This window comes from Tiliqua scincoides, chromosome 1 (assembly GCF_035046505.1).
Source record: "Tiliqua scincoides isolate rTilSci1 chromosome 1, rTilSci1.hap2, whole genome shotgun sequence".
NCBI classification, from domain to species: Eukaryota; Metazoa; Chordata; class Lepidosauria; order Squamata; family Scincidae; genus Tiliqua; species Tiliqua scincoides.
Window position 1 is genome coordinate 4750205 of NC_089821.1, and position 22190 is coordinate 4772394.

The following is a 22190-nucleotide window of genomic DNA, read 5'->3' on the forward strand; positions in this document are numbered from 1 at the left end:
AGTCTGATATTAACATGATTTTTCAGGGGGAAAAATGCTTTATTTCAATTTAAATGATATGAAGATAAGAATATATATGTGAATTTAAGTATTATTTCCCAAATCCTATTCAGGTACGAACTATGGCAAGAGACTTGTATGATGATCATTTTAAAGCTGTTGAAAGTATGCCTAGAGGTGTTGTTGTAACATTAAGGAACATAGCAACTCAGTTAGAATCTGCATGGGAGCTCCATACAAACAGGCAGGCAAGTATTGTTCAAATCTTAATGCTTAACAGAATTAAACTGGTGCTGTGCTTGTTTTTGAGGGTTTTGATTTCTTCCTTAACATCAATCCAATAGATGTACAAATAAACCTTAATTCTCCCACTGTGGGAAGGGGACTATGTGCAAAGTCTCAAAATGAATTTGGGAGCTTCCCCAAATTAATCTTGGTCTTCATATAGGCTGAATGTAATACGGAACCTGGCAGTGAACTGTGGGAATTCTTTTCTTGAAAGGGTAAAAGAGCTGTGGTGCTAGTAGAAAGTGCTGTATCCCTTCCTTGACCCCCTAACCACTAGTCTGTTTACATTTGCACTGACCTGTCACAAATCCTATATAGATATATGGCACACTTCCAAAAAAATTCTTGTGTAATATGATGAACTGAATTGAAACCCTACTACCTGATTTTTATCTCTTAGTTCATTGAAGGGGAAAACACTTGGAGAGATTTAATGAAGACTGCTTTGGAAAACTTAATTGTCCTATTGAAGGATGAAAATACCATTTCACCATATGAGATGTGCAGTAGTGGCTTGGTACAGGCACTTCTTACTGTTTTGAATAATGTAAGTTGTTACATAAAAGTGCAGTTTGCTTCAAAAGTCTTGAACTTTTCTTAGCTAAGTTGTCTCATGTAATCTATTGGCTGTAAGAGAAGTATATTCATTTACTATAAATCCACAGATGTTGGCTTGAATTATTAACCAGCAATTATTTGTGGTCTCTACCCTTGCACTTTTCTGCCCTGAGGCCTTGGGCAAGTGCCAGAGGGCTTGGAAGAGGTCTTCTCTCATTTATACTCTGCTATGTGCAAGATGAAAAACAGTGGAAGGGCAGAGGAGTTCCCATTCATAAGGTCCATTATAACCCTCCACTCCTCTGTAGCTTCATTGTACAGTCCTGACTGACATTTCCTAGATAAATTTTCCTGCTCACTATCAGCAAGCGCTCCTGCTGCAGTTGCTGTGTCCAGTACAAATTTCCCAATTTATTGTGCTGGCACCTCCTACAAAAGCACAGTGCAATGAAGAGGAAACCCATCCTTTCTTTCATGGATAATTAGGGAGAGAAAAGGAGGAAAGGTTTCCCTTTTGGCTTGGGCAAATGGAGCAATGATTTGGCCGCACACTTTGATTGTGTCAGTGTGCCTGTTGTCTTTAACCCTTATGTGATTTGGCATTGAGATGTGGTGATCTCATGGGTGCTGGTGCTATTCATCTACTCCCCATTACTGTTCTGGTTTAAGCCAGCTCTGGGCAAATGTTGCCATCTCTGAAGCAAAGTGGAACCTATAGAGGGGAGATAAAAGGTGCATCCCGGCACCAGTGTGTGAACATTACTTTTCCTTTCAGCAAATCACTGCATGGATCTCACTGGAGGTAGAAAAGATGGAGGTAAGCAAATGCTCTGCCAGGATCCATAATATGTTTAATGCTTGCTGTCCCACCACAGTACCAGGCAGTTGTAATCTCCCCACCCCCAGCTCAAAATTACATGCTGGAAAATAAACACAAAAGCCAAATGAATGGGTGAAACATTTCAAGTTGAGACAGTTACTGAATGTGATTTACCACTGAGAGTAAAATGAATTTCCCAAATTATGAAGTAAATGTTTGATAGTATTCCTTTTATATTACTGAGGATTCGTTCCTTCTTTAGTACTGAATAGCCCCATCCGTTCTCCTTAAGTGTTCTTGGTACAGGAATGAAACTGATGTTGAATATATCTGGTAGGATTGAACTTCCCAGGTGGTTGCTAGGAAATCAAGGTTAGCTGCTATTTGCAGACATAAGATGTGGAACCCTGTACAGGGCCCACTGCTGCTTTGTAGCAGTTGGTGTCATAAGAACATAAGAAGAGACCCACTGGATCAGGCCAAAGGCCCCTCTAGTTCAGTATCCTGTACCTAACAGAGGCCAACCAGATGCCTTAGGGAGCACACAAGACAATAAGGTACCTGCATCCTGGTGTCAGTTGGAGAGTCATTCATGCCTCATGTTGAAACATCCAGCAGCTTCCTCAGTCATGGTTCTGTGTCTGCTTGTTCTGACAGTTTTTTGGGCACCTGGGGAGGAATGACCTGTTTGAATGTGCCTAGATTAAATGTGGCAGAAGTTCCAATTGATATGAATTGCCCATTTGTTGAAGCTTAGACAACATGGCAGCTACTGGGAGGAGAAGGTTATAATGGACCTCTATAGAAGTAGCTCTGCTCTTTGCTCATAGTGCCTGTGAGTGCAGGGTTGCACCCACAGTTGATGTGAACACCTACCATTCAGTACATTAAAGAACACAAAGGGATGCTTATGGTCTATCCTAGGTTTTTTGAAATGCTTAAATAATTTGTTCTCTTTTTCTACTAGAATGTGGATTTTGATCTGAAACAAGATTGTAGTCAACTAGTGGAAAGAATAAATGTTTTCAAAACAGCTTTTAGTGAAAATGAAGATGATGAAAGGTATGTTTTTAATGGCTTTGAAGTATATGGAAGATACACCTGCGCACATGGAAGTGTCAGGAATTGTTGCCTGTGGCAACAAAGTTAAAAACTTTTTTGATTTAGAAGTGTGATTTCAATGTCTATTCATTTTTCAAAACTGCTTATTTTATATATTACAAAACTTTTCTGTGTCTGTCTGTCTTCCTAGTCGTCCAGCAGTGGCATTGATTCGGAAATTGATAGCAGTATTAGAATCTATTGAACGTCTACCTCTACACTTGTACGATACACCTGGATCAACATATAACCTCCAGGTAATATTTAGGCACTATGGAACTTTACTGCACTAATACTGAAGATGAAAATTGCGAAGTTTGCACTACTGAGAAAGACCTCTGCTGTTCTCTGAGCATTCCTAGATGCAGTTGCATTGAATTTTGAGTACTAACATTAGTGGGAGATTAATTTGGTTTAATGAGAATTTACTATGTTGCAGTTTACTAGGACTATCTTGGTGTGCTACTTATTTGTCTTTTTTTCTTTGATGCGTTGGGTTAATTAGGAAAGGAGAATTATTAATATTCTTGCCTGCTCTGAGCACTCTTCTTGCTTTGAAAAATTACCATGTGCCTTTCAAAAGTCACTGACTTAACAGGCACTCCCTTTGATACCCCAATAACAGACTATTGTGGGTTGGGGGCTGAAGTGGAAATGCTATCATTCTCCATCAGAAAGAAAGCCATGTATGAATACCCAAGGTGTACTGAATGTGTTTTTTTAATGATACATGCCTGAATGTTCCTTAAGTAGTGTAGCTGAGTTTTCTCCTCTTGCTGCATGCTTTGGAGCCCTGCCCACCGAGCCAAGCTACCTGCTGTTTTCTGTAATGCCACATTCCTGGTCTCACTGCCAGGCAGCAGGGGTTCTGTGAGTACCACCAGACACCACCACTGGTTAAGAAACACTGCTCTAGTTCACAATAAGCTTCCAGTGGGTATGCAGGCAGAATTGGCCATGTAATTGCAGTTATTGGAAAAGTCCTTTCATATACTGAGTTTTTGGGCATAAGGAGTCATTTATCTTTAAGACAGAAATCAGTTATATTTAAAACAGACATACCTGTTTTAAATATAACTTATTTCTACCTTAAATACCCCCTCTTTTAGGCGTGAGTAGACCAAAAATGTTTTCCTGTACAGCAGGGGTTTTCAGACGGGGGCGTCACAACGACCCAACCTGAGGGCCCTTTGCCTCTGCCCCCTTAAAGGGCAGGGAGGAGGCAGCGTGGGGGCTGCAGGGGCTTGGCTGTACTCACTAGATCCTCCTGCAGCCTCCCAGGGGTACTCCTGGGGAGCCCTGCGCGACTGTCTGCAGGGCTCCCCGAAGCTTTAGAAGTGAAAGTAGAGCGATTGCGCTCCACTTCCGATTTAGCGGAGGCTGGGCAAGATCGCTCCACTTTCGCTTCTTAGCTTCCTGGGGATCGTGTTGCTTTCTTCCCCCTGCCCCCACCGCCTCCCCCCCACCCCCACAAGAACTTAGAGCAGTTTTCACACTCCCTGAGAGTTTGAAAACTGCTGCTGTACAGTATAAAAATTGCTTATTGTTGTATTCTCTATTTTGTTTTTTGTAAATGACCAAAAAATTTTAAAATTATGGATTTCTAATATTTCTGCTTTCATGTATGTGCTTAGTATTTATATGTATGTCATATGTGCTGATTTTTCCAACTTTTATTTCATTGTGTTCTCATTGTTATATTTAATATGACTTACAAATGTACAAGCAGAAAAAACATTTCTAAGTAGAATTTTGTTCATTGACTAGATTCTAACAAGGCGGCTACGGTTTCGCTTGGAGCGTGCTTCTGGGGAGACAGCTTTGATAGATAGAACAGGCCGAATGTTGAAAATGGAGCCTTTGGCAACTGTAGAATCTTTAGAACAATATCTCCTAAAAATGGTGAGCCTCTCCTTCCTCGCATTAAGTTTACAGAAGAATCTCTTCTTGTATGTTGCATTTCTCTTGCTTTTTTATCTGTTTCAGGTAGCAAAGCAGTGGTATGACTTTGACAGAGCATCGTTTGTTTTTGTAAGAAAACTGCGTGAAGGCCAGACATTCATTTTCAAACACCAGCATGATTTTGATGAAAATGGAATTATTTACTGGATTGGAACAAATGCAAAGTAAGTTTTCAGTAACTTTGGTTTAATGCTGTACTAGAGTCTTTTAAATGAAGGAAAGTTATATTTAAACACCACTGTCCCACTTTGCATATTTTCTAAATATACTGTGCCCTTTATTACATTGGTTTTTAAAACAATTGGTAAAATAAGTACTAGTTTATACTATTTGTAAATACTAGCTTTAGATTTCTATTTTGATAAGTTTTGAAGATATTGTTGACTGTTTTTACATTAATTTATAAAAATCTATTTTAAGTTGCCCTTAGTACCTATAGGAGAAAATAGAACAATTAAACCATGAAAGAATGTGTAGCTCTGGTTGACATTCAATAATATGTAGTTTACATGAACAATATAAAAAGCTATTTGAATTTCACTTGCCACTTTTAGAGTTGGGCTCCATGATCTTGTTCATGACTAATAGCTGCATTGTTCTTTTTATTGTAGAACAGCTTATGAGTGGGTAAATCCAGCTGCATATGGACTAGTAGTAGTAACATCTTCAGAAGGAAGAAATCTGCCTTATGGCCGTTTGGAAGATATCTTAAGCCGTGATAGTTCAGCTCTAAATTGTCATACTAATGATGATAAAAATGCATGGTTCGCTATAGACCTGGGTCTTTGGGTAGTACCATCAGCTTACACATTACGCCACGCTCGTGGGTATGGAAGATCTGCTCTCAGAAATTGGGTTTTTCAGGTATCTAAGGATGGACAGAACTGGACTACTCTATATACTCATGTTGATGACTGTAGTCTCAATGAACCAGGGTATGTTAATTATCTCTCTCTTTTCCTGTGTTGAATGCATTAAAAATATACTTTGCTTTACTTTTGCTGACTATATTTGTGTGTTGTTGTGTAATATTACTCTTTCTGGCTGAGTGGTTATTGTAAATATTGTTCATCCATACTGTTATGAGGCATTCTGAGGTCAATTAATGTAACTGGAAATTGGCCTGTGACATCAGTGCGTTCATCATGCTTAAAGCAGTTACTTGCGTTCAGCGGATTTTAGAAATATATGTCAAACACCAGCTGGCTGCACAGACTCCTGGAGATAGATTGCCTTTTCGTTGCATTAAGAGTTTCTTTGCTGTGTTAACACACACTCTGCTACAGGCTTTGGGAAACTTGTCTGCCTCATTAAGAGCCTCTTTGTTGTGCTTTGACTGTGCTGCTGTTGTGATTTTGACTGTTCATATATGCGGTCGTTAAGCGTAAGGTCATTAAGCGGCGCATGCCTGTATTTGAGAGAATTCTCTTTTAAAGCAGATGTTTCTTTGCCAAATAATGCTACCTTGATGCTGCTGAACACCAGCATGAAATTATTTCATCTCTATGTTTAGTCAGTTTTCATGCTTTTTAAAACTACCAGTGTCTAAAGTTTTTTTATACCATTTCTGTAAACTAAGGTCAACAGCAACATGGCCGCTAGATCCACCAAAGGATGAGAAGCAAGGCTGGAGACATGTAAGAATCAAACAGATGGGGAAGAATGCCAGTGGCCAAACACACTACCTCTCTCTATCTGGATTTGAACTTTATGGCACTGTGAATGGCGTGTGCGAGGATCAGCTGGGTAAGCAATACTGATGAAACCAGTTCACGTTGCAGCTTGATTCAGTACGCACTAACTGTTAGCTGAATTGTGATTTTTTTTTTTTTGTGGGAATGCTAAAAACCTGTGTAGATGGCCTTTAAAGTCAGTGTAGTGATTGCCACTTCAACTGTATTTAGGAAAAGCAGCTAAAGAAGCAGAAGCTAACCTGCGAAGGCAGAGGCGACTGGTGCGTTCTCAAGTGCTGAAGTATATGGTTCCAGGAGCCCGGGTCATCAGAGGAATTGACTGGAAATGGAGAGATCAGGATGGCAGTCCGCAAGGTGAAGGCACAGTTACAGGAGAGTTGCACAATGGTGAGCAAATATTAAGCAACAAATTTTGTAATTCACCAAGTCCTTTGTAGCATATTTTAGTTTTGTGATTCAGGAAACGTAGATTCAGAAAGAGTGGGAAAGAGCCAGTTACTATACTTCTGCGAGCAATTGCTCAAACATTCAGTGCAGTTCTGTGCTCTTAGAGACCCCTTTGATTGTGTTAAAGGAAGAGTTTCTTATGGTCATGTTTCTTGAAAGGAGAAGTTTCAGTGATCCTGCTGAAGTAAAGTAGTTATTAGTACCCCAGTCTGATTACTAAAATTGATTTGTGATGGACTTTCCTGCCAAATAAGCATATTAAAAATCAGAAAAGAACCAGGATGCCAATGAAGCCTGTACAGTTTTATAAAATTTGCAAAGGAAGTATAAACCTGTTTAACCTTAGCCTGGGAGGCTAAGTAGTCTGGGTTATCTGCGTACAAATGAGAAAAAATGAGTTTGTACACTGTCCCAAGTAGTGTTCAAACCTGATCTCCCTAACAGTTTATACCTTGTACTTGGAGGGACTAGAATCTCAAGAAAATACAGATTACTTGATTGTTGCAGATCAAAAATAAGTAGTCCATTTTTTGATCCATTGAAAAAAAATTCCTTTGGGCGGAATGGAACAGATTACAGGTAACACTTGCAGAATAAGTTTCATATATAAATTGAACGTTCCCATCAAAATATACTTAAGTACTATGAACATTAGAAGCATTATTTGTATCAAATTATGTATCTCATACTTCATCTCATACTTTTGTATATTACAGTATGAATAATCTATTATTCAGGAATAAATGCTGCTTCTCTATGTAATATCAAAATATGTAGCTATCTATATCTCTTCTTGCTTTGCATTTGCAACTTTCTTTTTTTTCTTTTGGCTTTTGTCAAGTTTTCTATGCCTTTTCTTACCTTGCTAACTTCACTGGGATCACTTTGCTGTTTTCCTAATATGATATAGATGAAACTAGTGGGTATTATTGAGAAATTGATCTTAAATTCCCAACTGCTGTAGCAGTTACATTTTTATCATTACTATTTTTTTTTTTAACAAAACACTTTTTGGATTGTATCCCAAGTCCCATTGAAATTTATGGAATTTAAGTTATTAGTTATCTAATTGATTTCAGTGATGCTTAGTTATGACTAATGTTATAGCTATCCCCTGCCTTTTTTAACCTTTAAAGGTAACATACAAGGACCTAGTTCAAACATAATGGGAAAACACAGTTTCCTACTATGAGAACAAGCCTTGGAAAGTTTTGTGGAAAGTTCACACACAAGAAAGAAAATGAAAGTGTTTACTTTCAGTTTTAATTAAACCATGATCATTTATTGCATGTAGCTTGTTTCAGACCACAATTGGGTAACAGACTGGGTGGTTCTCTGTCATGAATATGTACATGTTAGGCCTTGGTTAGCATGTGGAGCCTGAACCAAACTAAGTCAGTGACATTGCTTTGTTTTTATGTATCTGTTGTTTGAACTAAACCACAGTTCCCTGAGTCTGTACATAACATAGAGCTGTGATTTAGTTTAAAAATAAAAGTAACAGTCTCCTACTGCATGCACAAGAACAGAGGAGGGAGGGGGAAGGTGACTATCTGAGGCTTGTTCTAGTTGCGGGAAACTATAGTAACTTTCCGTTACTTCTAAACCTAGCCAAGGTTTATATTATCTCATAGGTGTCTCTGCTTTAAAGTGCCTTTTCCCTTACTTTAGATTGCCACTTCTGGAGAACGTCACAATTAAAACTTTTTCACATACTATTTTTCAAAAAAAAATTTGAACTTGCATTGAAATATAGAGTGTAGTCATTTGTCATGGCTTTTCTGTGAGCAAAATGTGCCACTCGTATTCAGTACGCTGCAATTCAGCAATTATGTCTTGAACTGAAACCAGCATTTCTCTTAGCTTGGAAGATCTGGGCTTATGCAGCATGGAAAATTATTGATTTCATGGTGTGTATTTTTAAAAAAAACTGCCTAAAATAACTGTTTGCAAAAAAAAAAAAGTTGCTTGAAAAAGTATGTGAAAGAATTGCAAAAATTCAATGGGAAATGTTGAAGTTCGTATGGAGAGATTTCATTTAGGGTGCTAGTTACTTCCCCAGAGTCATGCAGTATGATCTTGATTAGGCCTGGTTTCAGAAGACAATATGTCTGACTTCATACTAAGGATTTTAAAATCTACTTTCAAAAGCATGATCATTTAAACAAAAACTAAAATCCCAGCTCTTTGTAACAAAATCTGCAAAATCAATACCCAAAGATTTGACCTTTAAATCACTAGCAGGAAGAAGGTGTAAGGATGCTTGTTGGGACTCAAACTTGACTTGCTTGCTTTCTTCTTTCCCCCCCCATTTTTAATTAAAGGGACTAAGGTCACCTGTTTGCAATCTGGAGATAGTACTTGGTTTTACAAGCTGTCTCCATGATCCCTTTGGCAATATGAACTGCATTAACCATTACTACAGTTGAGCATATATTGAAAGGGAGTAAGGCCATTCTAATCTAGCATACAATAAATAGAAATTTTGTTTCAGAAAGCATGTAAGATAATAAAAGTTAGCAAGTATTTAGATAAACAAAACTCTCTGACTGCTCACAAATCTTTACCTGACTTAAGTTCAAACACTATGTATTTCTTAGGGAGTTAAAATTTTTAAAGTAAATGGTTACCTTTGATATCAAATTTTGGTTACATTTTTTTTCCTGGCTGGATTTTTAGATCTTCAGCATTAAAGTGAACCAATGTTGAGAATCGCCAGCTTAAAAGGATCGCATTTGATACCTTTAAAAGTTTGTCTTAATTGATGTTGGCTTTAAAGGCCAGTAAGTAATCTTGTAGCTCAACATGGCGGCCCAATAAGAAGCTGATCCCATATTGTGGAGCTACTGTCTGACACGCTCCTGTCTGCTTTCTGCTGGGTCTCACAAACTCCTGTCCCTTTCTAGGCTGGATTGATGTCACCTGGGATGCTGGTGGCTCTAACTCTTACCGTATGGGCGCAGAAGGAAAATTTGACCTCAAGCTTGCCCCAGGGTACGACCCTGATTCAGCGGCATCACCCAAACCTGTTTCATCCACTGTTTCAGGCACAACTCAGTCATGGAGCAGCTTGGTGAAAAACAACTGTCCAGACAAGATGACCGCTGCTGCAGGCTCTTCAAGTAGAAAAGGAAGTAGCAGTTCTGTGTGTAGCGTGGCCAGTAGCAGCGACATCAGCTTGGGTTCGACCAAAATGGAACGGAGATCTGAAAATGTAATGGAACAAAATATAGTTTCAGGCACTGACGTCCATGAGCCAATTGTTGTACTTTCCTCTGCTGATAGCATGCCTCAGACTGAAGTAGGGTCAGCATCCAGTGCAAGTACGAGCACCTTAACAGCTGATGTGGGAAATGAAAATGTTGACAGAAAGCTAGGACCTGACAACTCAATCCGTACTACTGCGGAGTCCAGTGCAATATCCATGGGAATTGTTAGTGTGAGTTCTCCAGATGTGAGTTCCGTATCTGAGCTAACCAATAAAGAAGCCGCTTCCCAGCGACCCCTTAGCTCTTCAGCAAGTAACAGACTCTCCGTTAGCTCATTGCTGGCTGCTGGGGCTCCAATGAGTTCCAGCGCAAGTGTTCCTAATTTATCCTCGCGAGAAACCTCTAGTTTGGAGTCCTTTGTTCGGAGAGTGGCAAACATAGCGCGCACCAATGCTACTAACAACATGAATCTAAGCCGGAGTAGCAGTGATAACAACACTAATACTTTGGGAAGAAATGTCATGAGCACTGCAAGTAAGTAAACATTTTTGTATGGTCAAAATTTAAAATATTGATGGAAAAGAATAGGAAATGGCACCCTTGAAATATACTAGCTGTGAACGGTCACCTAGATGTTGTTTTTAACCAATTTTTGCGCAGCCCAAAGGTGTACACATTTGATCCCTGTTGCGTATATGCAACTTTGGGCAGAAATGGCTTAACCACATTGCCTTTCTCAATTTTGTTTGGACTTGGATTTGGGAAATTATTGCTGCAAGTGTAGGTAGAGGCTTGTAAACTCAAAATGCCCCTGGCGCTATTTCCTCAATTTCACAGGAAGTAAGTAAACCTTATAACTTGTGAGAAATCTAGCTTCTACTGTATCGGTGAGGCTTTGTAACAGCTAGTTGTAGCATTACCATTACTTTACCTTTATTGGCATATGCATATACATCAAAACAATATACAAATAAAATTCAAAATTTATATAAGATCAGAAGATGGCTCCACAATCCATAAATGCATGTTACACACAGGAAAAATCCAATAGTCAATAGTGCCCCCATTAGCTGATCTCATACAGGGCTAAGCTTCCAGTCTCATTTCCCGCGTACTTATGACTGTGGCGACAAAACAAGAGATGTTGATAAGAGTTTCTCCCTTCTCTACTGACAAAAGTGCTTGTAGCCCATCTGCCTCTGCCCATCCCCAGAAGCGCGCTAGAATGGGCAGAAGATGTTTCTGACGCTGGGTCTTATGCAAGGGACAGAACAAAAGGATACGTTCAACTGACTCCACATGGTTCAGATCACAAGGACAGAGCCTTGTTGAAAGAGGTATCCCTTTAAACCGGCCCCATAGAAGGGCTGAAGGAAGGGCATTACATCTTGCCAACATGAAGGCTCTTCATAACTGTGTATTATACAGCTGGAATAAATAAAATGGCATCCTGCCTAACTGGACGGGTACATGAAAGTGCAATGGGGAGCAGGAGGTGTTGGCCAAACCCATTAGCTCTTGACATTCAGTGTCCATGATTCTCTCCCTGACAACTCTATATGCTGCTGCTTGACACAACATAACCAGACACTCCATATCAAGACCAATTGATTTTAACTTGGTGTGTAAAATGGTGATCCCACAAGGCAGGACCGAGTCTGATACCAATTGGAACATCAGACTGTCATTGACCACATTGTTAAAGGATACCAAGCCAAAACTTTGCAAATCTTAGCTATGCCATTGTGTTCAACCTGATAAGGCCTGTCTTGAGGCATAAAACGGAGTAAGGGACACATCTTGGCATGCCTAAAATTTTCCTAAGGAAAATAGATTGAATATGCTCCGTAGCTAGATTTGGCTAATTAGGCACTAGTCCAGAATGTCGTTAAATGATGTAGTGACATTTTCATTCCTTAAAACATAGTTAAGTGTATTCTCATTTTATAAGACTTTGTTAGATCAGAAATGTATTAATTAAACCTTTATTTCTAACCAAGCACCAAAATTCTCAGGAATATTTAGATGTCCCATTGCCATCTACCTAAAATGTTATGTATGAACATTATTTCATTTGAAAACTGTCATTCTTATATTCTTGGTCCTCTCAGAAGTATTGAGTTTTTTGTATATTTTGTTAGTTCATATTTTGGAGAACGTATTAACTATTTGCAATAAGTCAGAGAATACAGTTTTATCTGAAAACTGCTCTATCTTATTCTTCCTTTCTACAAATAACTGTCGTAACCAGAGTAGAAGGATATTGCTTCCATTTATCTGTATTGACACATTTTAGTTCAGTGTCTTTTCAAGACCCAGTTGGTTAAGAATACAGACAAATGTGGAAAATGAAAGACCAAGTTATAGAAAAGGTGTTCTTCCTTTTGTAGAGCAAGACTATATTGATGAGTATACATGGAAAGAATAGGGTGTCAGGCTATTTTACCATTTTATCTTGTGTAAACCTTGGCCAGTTCAACTGCACTCATGAAGTCTTCCTAAAGTTTTTGTATGAGATGGTCAGTGCTTAACAATGGAAGAAGGACTTGAACAATGACGATTTTCATAGAAAAGAACAGGAAGCTCATATATGTATGGCTATTAGAGTTGCAACCTATGCTTGAAAATTTTATTGGGGATTACTCCAAAGGATATTTCATTTTTTTGTAATTTTGATTTTAATTTTTTTGTGTGTGTGCAGTTTTTCCCCCAGTTCCATTAAGGGTATGTCAGTAAAATGGAATGTTTGAGCAGGTGTCTACCAACTGAAGTGAAATTTATGAAAAGGTTCATATGTTAAGTCAAATCATGTCTGAACAATACAAATCATCCTTTCTGAGTTGCCACCAGTACTGATTTGGGTATGAAATAGTGGCTTGAAGCTAGTTTGCAAACCACAGTTTGGGCTAACTCGGCTCTGCTGTTGCATCCAAACCAACAAACCAGGGTTTCAGACATCTATAAGAAACTACCTTATCTGTCTGGCTCAGTGTGTTTTATGCTGACTGGCATAGTTCTCCAGGGTTTCAGGCAAGTGTCTTTCTTAGATGCTAGGAATTGAACTTGAAACCTTCTGCATGTGCACCGTCACTGAGATACTGCCTTTCTCAGGGAAATTGGAGAAAAGGGAAGCAAAATTTTTTTAAAAAAAAATCTTTGCGCATTTTGTATGAACTTGGTAGTCTTATAGTAGTAGTAGTAGTAGTAAACCTTTAATGGCATAAATGGTAGTCTTATAAATGTGAAGCTATCTTGAAGTTGGAATGATGTGTTAATTCATAGCAGCTTTTAAATTTACACAGATAGGGGGAATAAAAGACAGCAGTACAAAAATGATCCAATTTATTTCAGCTTATGAGGTGACTCCTACTGCAGGCCTTCTTGTCTTTTCCTGCTGTGGCCATCCTAACAGCAGCTGATCTGCAACACTGACGCTCATAATCTGTGCAGTAGGGAAAGGGCTCCACAAGTATTGCTGCTTTCAGATCCATGGAAAAGGGCCGTCTTGTGTGAACACTGTATGTTGCAGATGGCCATGACCGTCATACAGTGTGATTTGCGTTGCATATCTTGTAACAGTAGTTGTTTCAAACTGGATACGTGGCATCCTATAAATAATTACAATAGTTCCTGTACCTATTTAAATGTTCTCTTTTTTTTTTTTAAGAACCTGTCATTTGTCTGTAATTCTGCATTGACAAATGCACTAGATTGGTGGTGACTTAAACAAATAAAAGAAAAAGCAGCTTTTATATTGGTTTCAAATACAGTAGTCATTTAATGTAAATTGTACTTCTTTGGATCATTTATTTTATCTTGCCGTATCTTTATCTATAGCTTCTCCTCTAATGGGTGCCCAAAGTTTTCCTAATCTGACAACAACTGGTACCACATCAACAGTGACCATGTCTACATCCAGTGTTACTAGCAGCAGCAATGTAGCCACAGCAACTACAGTTTTATCTGTTGGTCAGTCACTTAGTAACACTCTAACTACTAGCCTAACATCAACATCTAGTGAGAGCGATACAGGTCAGGAAGCAGAGTATTCTTTATATGGTAAGTTTCATTTTTAAATGAACGTAAGCAGATTTCCCGTTTAATGATGTTCATTTTCTTCCTTTGTTTTTGTTACGAGTTTCTCACTTAGTAATTTCATTTACTAAAGCATATCAAATAACTAAGCTGTTTACCCTGTTTCTAGTTCCTCAAAAGGGTTCACAGACAAAGGCCTTTAGGCCTAACTTTGTTTTTCCATATATTTCAGTTCTTCACACACTCCTCCAAATGCTTTTCATTAATGATGTCTTTATTTAGGCATTTCAGTATTTTAAAATGTAAAATAATTAGTTGAATGTAATACTTAATGAAGATAACTATTGTAAAACGCAAACATCCATATATTTGTATTTTACAGGTTTATTCTTTTTCCAACATGTTATGCTACAGTTTATTCCACAAACGAATTAGTTTGCATTCAGAATAATGTGTTTGGGTTCAGGAGTATCTGACCATTGTTGTCAGAATTTTAAGTTGCAAGCATTCACATTTAGAGTAATACTTAGCATTAGGATAAGCACATTTCAGGTGTTTCAGATTGCTTTACATGCAGTGATCTTCCTTAAATGTCACAGACCTGATCCTTACAACCATAGTTTGTAATGGGTTGGCAAACCACAGAGTGAAGATAGCCATATTTTGCCAATGTGAAAGTCACAGCAAACTGATTGGTGGCAACCTATGTGTAGGGGTGGAGTGGGGAAGCAAATAACATCTAAATCCAATCATAATTTTGGAGAAGGTGGGTCTGTGGCAACTAAGGTTCAGGCCCTGACCAAGCAGGTTCAACAAGTTTGCTGGGCAAATTGTATCCTTCAAAAGCAAATGAGGCAATAGTCATGATGGTTTGTGTTTAGAAAGTACATGCCACAACTGCAGCACTTAAAAACAATCAAGTCTAAGAAGAAACAAGAAGAAGAAGTCTAAGAAGAAGTCTAAGATACCACATTGACAATGTCTGACGATGTCCCCTTGGCAACTGCTTGTCCAGTGTTGTGGGATTCTTTTCAGCTTGTACAGCCTGAGGATGTGGACAGACTCGTTTGGAGTGTGAGGCCATCTGCCTGCCTGTTTGACCCTTGCCCAGCTTGGCTGATAAGAGCTGCCTGGGGTGGACTGGCTGGGGAGGGTGGTCAACTCTTAATTGATGGAGGGGACGTTGCCACTCGCTTTGAAACGGGCGGTGGTTCGCCCCCTCCTGAAGAAGCCCTCCCTGGATTCCACTGTGTTAGATAACTACCGGCCAGTCTCCAACATCCCGTTTCTGGGCAAGGTAATTGAGCGGGTGGTGGCGGCCCAACTCCAGAGGGTCTTGGATGAAGCGGATTATCTGGATCCTTTTCAATCTGGTTTCAGGCTGGGCTTTGGGACGGAAACTGCCTTGGTGGATGAACTATGGTGGGGACTGGACAGGGGGAGTGTGTCCCTGTTGGTCCTGCTGGACCTCTCAGCAGCTTTCGATACCATTGACCATGGTATCCTTCTGGGCTGATTGGCCGAGTTGGGATTTGGAGGCACTGTTTTGCGGTGGTTCTGCTCCTACTTGGACGGTTGGTCCCAGATGGTGGTGCTGGGGGATGCCTGTTCGACACCCTGGCCCTTGAGGTGCGGGGTGCCACAGGGCTCAATTCTGTCCCCCATGCTATTTAATATCTACATGAAACCGCTGGGAGAGGTCATCCGGGGGTTTGGAGTGGGGTGTCATCAATATGCGGATGACACCCAACTCTATCTCTCCTTTCCTCCAGACTCCAAGGTGGTGGTTGAGGACCTGGAGTGCTGTCTGGAAGCAGTGAGGATCTGGATGGGGGCTAACAAGCTGAAATTAAATCCAGATAAGACAGAGGCTCTCCTGGTTCGGAAATCCTCCATGCAGGTGCTGGACTATCGGCTTGCGCTGAATGGGGTTGCACTCCCTCTGAAGGAGCAGGTCCGCAGCTTGGAGGTCCACCTGGACTCGCAGCTACTCCTGGATTCCCAGGTGGCGGCTGTGGCTAGGGGGGCCTTCGCTCAGCTTTGGCTGGTGCGCCAGCTGCGGCCATACTTGGATCTTGCAGACCTGGCCACGGTGATCCATGCCACGGTGACATCGAGGTTAGATTATTGTTAACGTGCTTTATGTGGGGCTGCCCCTGAAGACTGTTCAGAAACTGCAATTAGTGCAGAATGCGGCGGCCCGTGTGGTTACTGGAGGTAGGTGGTTTGACTCTGTCAGCCCGCTTCTCCAGGGGCTACATTGGCTGCCCATTCGTTTACGGGCCCAATTCAAGGTGCTGATTTTGACCTTTAAAGCCCTATACTGCTCTGGGCCAGGGTATCTTAGAGATTGCCTATTTCTGCACAATCCGGCTCGTCCTCTTAGGTCATCAGAGAAGGCCTTTTTACAAGTGCCGCTGCCTAAGGAGGTACATGGGGCGGCGGCAAGAAATAGGGCCTTCTCCGTAGTGGCACCAATGTTATGGAATTCCCTTCCCCTTGACTTGAGACTCCCTTAGCTCCCTCTCTTGAGACTTTCGGCGAGGCCTGAAGATCCTTCTGTTTAAACAAGCCTTCTGAGCTCATGGCCTTTTTAACATCTTTTCTGCATCTTTTAGTATTTTTTACTGGCCTGATTCCTTATGATCTGCTGCTATAAGCTCTTTTTATCTGACTTTTTATCTGACCACTGTTTTTATCATATCTGTCAATGTGTTATGTTTTTTATCTGTTTGTTAAATCATGTTTTTAATCTGTTTTTAACCGTTGTAAGCCGCCCTGGGTCCCTTTGGGGAGAAGGGCGGGGTATAAATAAAGTTATTATTATTATTATTTAAGAAACACCTGTCCAAGCCCAAATTAAAATGAGGGTTCTTGTCTGCACTAGAAAAAGACTTAAAAGACATGATAAAAGATTCCTTCCCATCAAGCAATCTTTTGCCATAAAATCATCAGCACAGGAGGCTTCTCTGAGGTTACCATCTCAGCAAGTTATTTAAGTTCCCAAAATGGGAACCTGCGCTGATGATTTTATGTCAAAAGATAGGTTGATGGGAAGGAAGCATACTCAACCATTCCAAATGCACGTAGAAAATGTATCAGCATTTTCTCCACTTGCTAAAACTCCACTCCACTCCTACTCCACTTGCTAAAACTCTAGCAAATTTGTAGCTGTTGTGGAAGCAGGAATTGTGACTGCGCTGCTAACCATTTGAAGAGTGTAAGTTATCAAAAAAGAATTCTTTCACTGAAATAATTCTTATTTCAGAGAATGAGCTATTTTTTTTCTTGTTGATCTGCTTTTTTTTTAATAGACTGGGGTGACCTCAAATTAATCCCACATGAAAATGAAATGGCAAGTTTCCCGCAGGAAAACCTTACTACTGTAAAATATGTGAATGAGGCCTCAAAATGCTAGTTCATGTTGGTTTGGTATGTTCAAGTAAGAGTGAAAATGGAAATCTACAGTTAAGCAACAGGGACTAGGAAACACTAAATCAAAATGACTCGATCTTGCAAGAAATTCTACTTCTCTAGTACAGTGGATTGTGGAATGTACTGCATGGCAGTACCACTGTATGTGTAGGGTATAGGAATGGGTGCAAGAGTGCATTGTTTGAGTGCATGGCTCTCCTTCAGTTGATGACAAACCTCCGCAATAGAGCCAGTCACTCTGGGATGTCCCAGCAGTTTCTTTGTGATCTTACGGTCTTGAGTAAACAAACCTTGAGAGCTTGGAGGAAAGGAATTGTTTGAGTCTCATTGTGAATTGAACCAAGTTTTGACTCTGAATCATCAGATAAGATGGCAGAATGGATCTTGTTCCACTTGTTAGATTCCATGACTGAAATATGAAGTAGAACATAGGGTGCCATCCTAACCAACTTTCCAACACTGGCTTAGCTGTGCCATGTGGTGGGGCATGTGGTGCATCCTGCAGTTGGGGGGCAGTCACAGAGGCCTGCTCAAGGTATGGCAATGTTTGTTCCCTTACCCATAAGTTGTATTGCCCTTATGTCGGTGGTGGAAAGTGGGTTAGGATTGCACCCACAGGGCCCAATCCTATCCAATTTTGCAGAGCCAGTGCAACTGTGCTAATGGGGCATGCACTGCATCCTGTGGTGGAGAGGCAGAGACCACCTCAAGGCATGGGAACATTTGTTCCCTTACCTTAGGGCTGCATTGTGGCTGCACAGGTGCTAGAAAGTTGGATAGGATTGAACCTAAGTGAACAAGTATTTTTCAGATACCTCTGTGTACCTTAGAACTGCTTTCAAGCTGGTGTTGTAACGGGGTAATGTTACTTAGTAATATACTAAATCTAATAGTCTGCTTTGATTATTGAACGTATTTTTGTTTGTTGTTTCCTAATGGTAAATTGTTTTTAAAATAGCATCTATAAATTTGTTGGGCCAGATTTGTATACTTCTCTTTTTTTAATTTAAAATACTGCGGGGCTGTATTTACCACATTAGTTTTGTATGTTGAATAGGTTCGTTTCATAGTGCTCATTCTGGCAAAATATATAGCAGCTCTATTGCAGCTCTACTGTACACAAAAATGCAACATGCAAAATTAATGTGCTAAGATCACCTCTCTCATGTTCCTTTGGACACTAGTGTTTGCAACAAATCTCTTTGATAGGCAGGGTTTATACTCAGCCAGGCATAGTCACATGAGCAGTTGTAAAGAGAGAAATTCATGACTTGAAAAAATTACTTGTATAAAACTTGAGGTTGTCACTTGAGGTTGTTTCACATGGGCATCCCAGTACAATCAGGCTACAGTGGCCTGTGCTGTATCCAGTGTAGTTTAGGAGGCTGCTGGAGGACACTTCAAGGTAGGTGGATATATTTCCCCTTACCTTGTGTTGAGCCTCAGCCTGCCCTATGGGGCTACTTGGATCTGCACCGGCTATTTAGCTGGTGCAACTCTGAGCAAATCTGAAAAGCCAATGTAGAACTCTGAGGCCTGGGAGAGGGGTTAGGGTTTGGCACATGTTGCAGCCACCAATCTCATCGCCCCCTCCGGGGCCTGATTCTCGCCCCCCCCATTCTGCCCTTTCCTGGAATGCTACCTCCCTCTACCCTCTCCCACCCCCTGTGCCACCCAACACAAACATACCCTAGCCAGCACAGTGGCTAGATCCAACTCTGCCGAGCCAGCACGGGCCTGCATGCCAGCCCAGCCGACTCCTGAGTTGGCACAAATGAGCCTTACGGCATAAGAACAGCCCTACTGGATCAGGCCACAGGCCCATCTAGTCCAGCTTCCTGTATCTCACAGTGGCCCACCAAATGCCTCAGGGAGCACACAAGAGAACGAGATCTGCATCTGGGTGCCATCCCTTGCACCTGGCATTCTTAGGTAATCCACTTCTAAAATTAGAAGGTTGCATATACACATCATGGCTTGTAACCTGTTATGGACTTTTCCTCCAGAAATTTGTCCAATCCCCTTTTAAAGGTATCTAGGCCAGGAGGCCTGCACTGGCTCAAGTCACACCTAAGATTGAGCCTTTATCATGCAAAAGAGGTGCTGAAACCCCCTGTTTCTCTTGGTAATGTTACTGTAGCCAATTTCTGCAACAACAGGATTTGTCTGGTTTAGCACTTGGTTCCCATCAATTAACGCTGGCACAGTAGGATTACTTCCAGATAATTTTATTAGAAGCTTTACAACAGTAAGCCAAGCTTGCAAATGGTTAAAGGTAAATATTAAAATACGTATATTATCCAGCAGGTTTGTAACTCAGTGGTGTTTTCCAGATGGTTCAGCAGTTTGCCCTAAAGAAGCTATCTCCCTCTCCAGCAGTCTTTTCCAGCTGCCCTTTTAACTGCTATTCCCAAATGTGTTTCCCAACCACACAAAGTTCTCTTTTCTTAGAATGTCTCCTTGCTTCTCTCATCCCTTTCGTGTTTCCTAGGCATGCAGCACTGATGCTGTTCCCCACTGTCCCTTGGTGCCTTGGTGGACAGTGTGGAATGAACCTGATTTCTCCACTTCAAAATCATACAGCCCCCACTGTATGATTGAACCTGTATCTTGCTTGAACCTTTCCTCTCTCTATACATTCAGCCAGGTTGCTGAAATCAGAACAAAGTAAAGCGTCCCTCATAGTGTCTTTTCCCCTGCGACCCAACCGTTCCATTTCTTCACAGATTGTCCATATGCTATCTCAACAGCCCATAATGAAATTTCTGCATGGACATTAGTTCTGAATAGGAAACAGCACATGTATAGTCACAGCTGATGAATGTGCAGATGCATGTACATGCTGCAGGGACATTGAATTTGTATGCACACAGTGCATGCTGTTTCTGAACTGATTTTCAGCAGATTGCAGCAAGGAAGCTGTTCAAAACCTTAACCAGTATCTTTAGCTTCCACCATGCAAGTGAAGAAAATCACTTGTGTGTGAAGCAGTCCTTGATTCCAGCATTAAAAAGTCAAAGCAAGAATCCTGCACAAGCTGCCTCCATTGTAGTCATTTGTGGCAAGAAGGAAATTGGGTGTTGGTGCTTTGATTTTGAAACTGGAGTAAATGGTTTAAATTATGCCTCCCCAAACTACTGTGCTGTGGGAAAGCACAATATGTAGAAACCCAAACTCTGGGGAAGTTAAACATTCTATTTTCAGATTGTGTAAATTTTCTGAGTGCACAGAGTAGAAGATTTCCATTTTTTGCACTCAGATTTCCGCAGCTTGTCTTCAGTTGAAGACATGCTATGCAATTATTTCAGTTGTCATTAGTGGTTTCCTTAAAAATAAAAATACTAAAAGTATTCTAAGAGGTATGTTTGTATGCGTGTGTGCATTTGTGTTGTTGTATTGGTATATGATTTGATGCTGAAAGGTTTAATTTATTTCTTTTGCCCAATTGAGTAGTTCTCTTCAGTGGGACTACAATGCTGATAATGGTTTATGACTTGCTGTCTAAGAAAGAATTTGCTGGTGTTAAAGGAACACCCTATAAATCTTGTACAGAGGAAACAAGTGCTATGAAAAACACATCACAAACGTATTAGGGAGGAATTGTTAACTTGCTGTTCATCATTTCCACTTAGACTTTTAAAAAAATGGATCAATTTGTACTTTTTCCTTCCATTCAGACAATTTTCCATTCCTTTTACAGGTTATTTTCTGAAGTGTCTTTTTCCTCTTTCCAGCTTGTCATTGTCATAATTCCTTAAATAGGTTTCCGCCCTGTTGTCTTTAACAGTAATCTAAATGCTACCTTTCTCTCGCTCTCCTGACTTGCGTTTGTAGAATGAATTCCTTATTCATCCTTGCTGGAGTGTTATCTTTTTAAAAGGCATTCTTAGGTTTTTTGTTTTCTGTTTAGATTTTCTTGATAGTTGCCGGGCTAGTACTCTGTTAGCAGAATTAGATGATGATGAAGATCTACCTGAGCCAGATGAGGAAGATGATGAAAATGAAGATGACAATCAAGAAGATCAAGAATATGAAGAAGTTATGGTACAGTTTATATCTGTCCTTGCAATAGTGGACAGCCGCCCTGGGTCCCTTTTTGGGAGAAGGGCGGGATAAAAATAAAGTTTTATTATTATTATTTATTATTAGTGTCTTCCTTAAATGTTTTATTTTTCTTAGGTATGCTATAAGCCTATTTTGAAAAGGTGTCTTACCTCCTGAATTTGAACAAGATATATAATTGTAGTACAAGTTGCTTATCAGAGACAAGTGTTTAAAATAATCCTGCCTATTATCTTGTCAGTTGCATTTAACTGCTTATTACAAAGATTCTCCATTATTTGTATGAAGATAGATGCTAGATTTTGTTGTTAATTCAGCTGACCGAATAGGTGCATCTTTACCTTCCCCCTCTCCCTTCATTAGCCCTTTCCACCAATAAGCTGCTTTTGAGATTGTAGCTTTTAAAAAAAAAACATTTTTATACCTCCCTTCCTGCCAACAAGACTGTGCAGGAAGTGAGGCTAAGAGACAGTTTCTGGCCCATGCAACAAGTAAATGGCAGACAACTCCTAGAGAAAAGCTTTGAGAGGGGTATCTGCTCTGACGTAATGGTTATGGCCCATGGGTTGTAAATAGTCC

The 22190-nt window shown here is 40.3% G+C and overlaps 1 protein-coding gene across 13 annotated transcripts in view; it reads left to right on the forward strand.

Annotated features, from left to right (window-relative positions):
* Positions 1-22190, forward strand: part of HECTD1 (HECT domain E3 ubiquitin protein ligase 1) — a 76406-nt gene that overhangs the window by 39436 nt on the left and 14780 nt on the right. For 5 of the 13 annotated variants that reach the window (XM_066617304.1, XM_066617313.1, XM_066617361.1 and 2 more), the window contains 13 exons: positions 114-248; positions 689-835; positions 1622-1663; positions 2634-2728; positions 2919-3024; positions 4535-4669; positions 4754-4893; positions 5341-5664; positions 6309-6475; positions 6634-6810; positions 9777-10613; positions 13917-14138; positions 21460-21593. In XM_066617304.1, coding sequence (XP_066473401.1) covers positions 114-248; positions 689-835; positions 1622-1663; positions 2634-2728; positions 2919-3024; positions 4535-4669; positions 4754-4893; positions 5341-5664; positions 6309-6475; positions 6634-6810; positions 9777-10613; positions 13917-14138; positions 21460-21593 — 2661 coding nt within the window. The remainder of the gene's footprint in view (positions 1-113; positions 249-688; positions 836-1621; positions 1664-2633; positions 2729-2918; positions 3025-4534; positions 4670-4753; positions 4894-5340; positions 5665-6308; positions 6476-6633; positions 6811-9776; positions 10614-13916; positions 14139-21459; positions 21594-22190) is intronic. The other 8 variants (XM_066617328.1, XM_066617336.1, XM_066617407.1 and 5 more) reach the window with 5 other exon arrangements.